Source organism: Guyanagaster necrorhizus (assembly GCF_019112545.1).
Source record: "Guyanagaster necrorhizus MCA 3950 unplaced genomic scaffold BT62scaffold_21, whole genome shotgun sequence".
Lineage (NCBI taxonomy): Eukaryota > Fungi > Basidiomycota > Agaricomycetes > Agaricales > Physalacriaceae > Guyanagaster > Guyanagaster necrorhizus.
The window spans coordinates 662,140-667,795 of NW_025064900.1; the positions used below are offsets into that span (position 1 = coordinate 662,140).

General features: G+C 43.9%; 1 protein-coding gene across 1 annotated transcript; it reads right to left on the reverse strand.

Moving 5' to 3' along the window:
• Nucleotides 1-685: 685 nt before the first annotated feature.
• Nucleotides 686-3,073, reverse strand: BT62DRAFT_953066 (cytochrome P450 monooxygenase pc-3). The gene is made up of 14 exons (XM_043188252.1): nucleotides 2,929-3,073; nucleotides 2,735-2,872; nucleotides 2,610-2,685; nucleotides 2,365-2,500; nucleotides 1,911-2,313; nucleotides 1,830-1,854; nucleotides 1,762-1,778; nucleotides 1,545-1,715; nucleotides 1,468-1,492; nucleotides 1,402-1,416; nucleotides 1,277-1,351; nucleotides 1,172-1,227; nucleotides 823-1,118; nucleotides 686-763 (listed from the first exon to the last, which is right to left on the reverse strand). The coding sequence occupies exons 1-14, from the start codon at nucleotides 3,056-3,058 to the stop codon at nucleotides 707-709; spliced, it is 1,620 nt and encodes a 539-aa protein (XP_043037276.1). The 5' UTR covers nucleotides 3,059-3,073; the 3' UTR covers nucleotides 686-706.
• Nucleotides 3,074-5,656: the final 2,583 nt, after the last annotated feature.

A 5,656-nucleotide genomic window follows, 5' to 3' on the forward strand; every position in this document is an offset into this window, starting at 1 on the left:
GTCAAATTTTATTTTACCCCTCGTACCAGTTGTCATGCTGACGAGATAATCTGGTAATGTCTCCTCGTCGCCAATTTCATTGAAGTCCTCGAGACCGGAAGCTTTCTTTTTTTGGAGTGTGGCCTAGATGGTAAGTTCGACAAAGTCATAAACGACCTTCATGGGAGCTTCAGTTTTATCGATTGCAATCCTAAAGAGCGACCCCGTCCGCCCTTGACGCTCTCGAATCAACATAATGTGCTGTGCTCTGAGAAACGCCTCGGACGCGTGGATATGTGCGGCATGCCCCGAGGATTAGCCGCGGGCCGCGTGACACGGTTGACCTCCTAATATCGGTGGCCGTTGGGACTTCGGAAGTTTTAAAAGCTTGAATGTGACATTGACGTTGCCGTTGGCCGCCTCCTGCACCCTATTTCCCTAGCTCTGGCAGTTTCCACCGATACTGGAGTACCAGCAGGGTATTTTGTCGTCTTCGTAAGTCGGGGGTCTAAAGCTGACAGTAGTTCTTCCTTCACTTTGTTACCTTTCGATTTTGTCAGCTAAACAAATTTCAAAAGCGACCCAGCCCTTACTTCATGGCTCACGGGAATGATAAACTGCTACGCGTCTTTGTAAGGTAAATTGAGCCTCACACATATTACTTTCAGTACAGATACTACACTTACAAATACTAAATATACAATATCGGAACACACGCATCAAATTTTCAAACCTGAGCCAAATTCAAGCTATCAGTTTCAGTCGCCTTAATCCACATACCACCCTAAGCGACGGAGCTGTTAGTTGAAGGTATAGAATAAGAAGAAAAAGGTTCCCGCTCACCGCGCTATACAACGTCAATGTATATCTCGGCCAAAATTTGTCAACTGCCTTCCTTCCCTTACATTTGGCCCAATCCGCCGGAGGACGGAACTCGTTCAGTAAAGCATCCTGATCGAATTCGAACGACGTGAAGTTCTGCAAGAGTCGCACAGCCATGAAAGAAATTTCGTTATACGCAAACTGCTGCCCCAAGCAGATCCTTGGGCCCGCGTTGAACGGAAGAAAAATGAAGGGGTTAGGTATTAGATACTGCTTCAGTCGGTGGTCCAGGAAACGATCAGGATCAAATTCCTCGGCTGAAAGTAGGTCAACGTCCGCCTTCTGGTCTATAGGTATCGGTAACGCTTACCATCAGGACCCCAAAGATCTTTTCGACGATGCATGATGAAAACTGAATACGAGACTCTGAAAATGAACTTAATGAACCGAGGCGTAGCATGAAGGGAGATAATACTTCGTGTTTGCCGGGATATACAATGGCTTCTCCGAAGGATCCTCGGAAGGGAAGGTTGTGGCGCTTATAGATTCTCTGACGAGCATCATGAGCCTTGAAAGAACTGGGAGATATCACCATCCTACCTGACATTGAAAGGACTATACTCTGGGCGTCAGAAGAATCTGAGCATGAAAACTGTGGATACGTACACGGCGGGATACAGTCTCAGCGTTTCTAAGACAATCACTTGAATACATGGCTCGGCGTCATCGATTTCAAGGCATACCATTGATCACCGCTCCCAGATACTTCATTTCCTTGATGTCCTCGAAAGTGGGTGCACGGGTGGTGCCGACTCTGGTGAGAATCTCTTCTCTGAGACGGGTGCAAACATCTGGATACATGGACAAGAAATAGACGAGGAAAGTGAGTGTCGCCGCGGTAGTGTCGCGTCCAGCTGGCAGATATGAGTTTTACATCGTTAAATGAAGATAGACATTTACCAATTAAGATATTAAGACTCCAAAGATACATCAGTCGAACGCCGAAAGCAGAAAACCGTACGACTTACGTTTCATCTCTGATGACAGCAGGGTCTGTGAAGGTAGGATCAAAATTAAGCACATTTATCGGGAATAATTAGGCGCCATACCAGATGTGATGCTGACGAGATGGTCCAGCAACGTTTCATCGTCGCCAACGGCAGCGGGCTCTGGTTTCTCATTCACAGAATCGGACGATTCCTTCCTCTTCAATGCCGCCTGGATGATGGGCTCGACAAAGCCTCGCACGACCTTCATTGGAGCCTCAGTCTTATCCTTCCTGATCTCAAACAACGGCCAGATCCATCCCTTGCGCAAGCGACTAGATAATATCTCCTGGGCCTCAAAAAATGCCTCGGAAAACTCATTGGCTTCAAGAGAGCGAGCATCGTTGGCTTCTGCTGGGACAATAGATATACTTTGAGGGTAAGGTAGCGCGGCCGTAAGAGTGTTGACGCAAGAGCCGAAGAGAAACTCGGTGGCAGAGTCCAGAGTAAAGCGGTATGTCAGATCCTACGAGAACAGGTCAGGACGATCCTTTCATCCGATAATTCGTTAACGAACCTGAAAATCAACAGGATAGCCGCTCCGAAGCCTTTGTTTCATCTGACTGATTGCTGTCTCTGCGTGTCGGTCGTATAAATCGAAATGGATGATCCTGTCCCGGGTGAAAAAAGGTCTGGTCATGGATCGATGGAATCTAAGATGATCAAGTTAGAATCGATATACAACTTCAGAAGGTGACGCTACTATAGCATACCTCCACATGGGACCTGAAGGTCTATGAATTAGCAGGGAGGTCTATGAACTTGGGCAGGCTCGTACCATCGGCATTGAATACTCCCAAACCTAATACAGATTTCATGCTATTTTGGAATCTTTCACCTACATGGCCTTCCATATCAATGGTAGGCAGGATGCAGAATAGGTCTACCTTTCTCAAAATTCTGGAACTCAGTGGCAAGGACAATCTGAATTTGCTTCGGCGACGTTGTAAAGATCATGTCAGACCATAGAAGGGGCAGGTTAAAGTAAGGCCCATGCGTGTCTGTCATTTCTCCTAGACCATCACCTGTACGACATCGCAATGAAAAAGCTGTTCCGTGGTACCAAGATACAATGTCTTACTGGGGTAGCCGTTTGCCCAGGGACCGACCATTGCCGCAAAGATATCAGCATTTCCAGGCCATCTGCCTTTAACTCGCTTCATGATACGGGCACCAATAGCTTTTGCTGAATTTTTATGAAGGCGGTCCATATAGACAACGCGCAAGGCCAAGAACACGAGGGAAGTCGCAAGGGCCGTCAGAAATACTACGGAAGGGGAAGCGTCCCAGTTCTTTGGGTTCAAGAGAAGGCCCCATCGTTGCAAAAATGTGGCGAAACCAGCCATCAAAGCAACGGGAAGGAATGCAGCTGCGAGAAAACGAATTCCTGGAGTGAGAATCATGATGAGAGTGGGAAGAAACGAGAAATCCAAAATGACATAGTATGATGCTGATTCCGGCCGGGTAGGTGAAACAAAGTCACAAGAGCAAGCAAGCAGGAATTATAAAGCTGGTGATCCTCAAGAAACAATGACAGTGAATTAGACTGGTTATCAGGGGATAGTTATATTTCTGTATTAGTGCCATTTATGCAAGATGAGCAGCGCCGTGCGAGTTGCAAGTGAGGACAAGGAACAACAGCCGCTCTCGGCAATTTGCGAGACATGAAATATGTACCGGACCGATTGTTCCAAGTTCAGTTCTTTGTCATTAGACTGAGAAGGCAGCCTGGTTCCAGGTGCTCTCTACTCTCTCCACAACTGATATTACTAGCACCTGATGGATGAGAAGAGAGAAGTGATCAATGTACTCTGTGGCTGGGAAAGGACCAAGAGGGAAAAGTAAAGATAAGTATTGCATATTCTTGAAAAAGTGGCTTATAATATAGATTGAAAGCATTTAAGAAGATTGGTTGATTGGCATCCAGTCATTCTCTTAGGAGCAAACTATGCATATGAAACTGGAATGGACACTCTAGCCATTCATCCTAAGGGTGCCAGATAGTTTGTCAGCAGGCTGAAACTTAGAAATTAAATGGACTTCTTTTATAGTATTCATATTAAGTGTCTTCACAGAAAGGTTATGATTGAGATGTGATAACATGTCTGAATATTCACACTAATTCATCCCCACTGAGTTGATAGCTTAACAAAGTGTCCCATATGTGCCAAAATAGATATGTCACCCAGAGCAGGATTTATTGATATACTGTGATCTGCTAACACATAGATGTAGAATAGTACTGACATATGAGACTATCCAAGAACCAGAATGGGCACTCATCAGTTAGTTCAGATGGTAGAAATCCATTAATAAATAAGAGCATGCAGGTCACAACATCCATATGATTTTGTAGCTGAAATACATAGAACTCTTTGTTGAAACTTCTTTGCTGTAATTGTGAAACTGGGAATGTGGATGGAGGGATCATGTCTTCTCATTAATGGGATATCTGATATGCTGGAGGAAGCAATTCACCATTTATAGTTTCCACTATCTCAACCATTGACATTGTTGAATATTCCTGCACAAGAATCCCTTCATTCTCTCCTGGCCACAAGAACATCCAGGAGGTGAAACCATTCTTGCCTGAGGCAAGCCTTCTCCTGAAGGCAGAGGAAAATTATTGCATCTCCTACTTGGTGCAAAAGGATACAGATAGGCTACAAAGATGGGAGTATCAAGGGGTCTAGATCTGGAATCCACTGTTGAACTTTCAACTTTAGGTATTTTGCTGTCTCTAAACCTGCTTTGATGCTGTCACCAGAGGATTACTAATAAAACTGATATTATCATCAAGGTCAATGATCCTATGATGCTTCCAATAATGACTAGTGCATTTGTATGGTGAGGACTTGATGATGCAGTTGTGGAAGTCACTTTTCTATGAGGAAGGTAGTCAACATAACTACTCATAGAATGGAGTTGAATTAAACCTACACAGAAGTAGGGATAGCAGATTTGCCACCTACTATACTTACTATAGCATTTTCACTAATGACAGATCCACCAATATCACTGTTTATAGTCTCACCACTAGTTGCATTTTCATCATTCCCAGCTATGACTTCTCCACTAATCACAGAACCACCAACACCACCAGTTATTATAGCATTTCTGCTAGTGGCAGTTCTGCCATTGCCACTGTTCTCCAGCATCTCCACTAGTCATACTCCTGCCAGATTGACTCTTTATGACAACATCTCCATTGTCTGCATGTTTCTAGACCTCCTTACCCTCATCCTCACCTAAGTCTCTATCATTGATATTCCTGAATACTTCAAACATTGCACTCTGAGCTTGTATTTTGGTGGTCTTAGTGCCATCCTTGATGATATGAGCATCAGGCAATATCACATGAAGAGCAAATAACATGCTGCATGATGCATCTATATCCTTTAGGCTACAAACATTGTCATTACTCAGTTATTCATGGGAATTGTTTTCTGTACACTGCAACACCAGATAAAATAAAAAGAAGATGAGTCAGCAAGTTCTCTCCAAAGTTCCATTCACATCTTCTGCCAGAGGTGACATGTGGTTCAAACAAACAAGATAGAAGCATTCAGGATCTTGTGGTCCTTAAGCTATAATCCCTTGGCTTTCTTGAGCACTTGAGATCATGATAGAGAGACTGGAAACTTGACATATTAATGTGATTAAAAACCTAGCAAATATAGATTGAGTGTCATATGAGATGAGGTTACAAAATGTACCCATAGAAGAGAATGAAATCCATAACAGCCAGCTGGTCAAGATGAGTGAACTACTGCTGAATGAGTCTCTTATTTATAAATATCATTGTATAA

What these genes read in the sequence shown, in the direction of transcription:
- BT62DRAFT_953066 (XM_043188252.1), bottom strand. Translation starts at nt 3,058, where the DNA reads ATGGACCGCCTTCATAAAAATTCAGCAAAAGCTATTGGTGCCCGTATC. An exon ending in CTGGGCAAACGGCTACCCCA is followed by an intron (nt 2,873 to 2,928) that starts GTAAGACATTGT and finishes GATGTCGTACAG; the next exon opens with GTGATGGTCTAGGAGAAATG. An exon ending in GCTATCCTGTTGATTTTCAG is followed by an intron (nt 2,314 to 2,364) that starts GTTCGTTAACGA and finishes CTGTTCTCGTAG; the next exon opens with GATCTGACATACCGCTTTAC.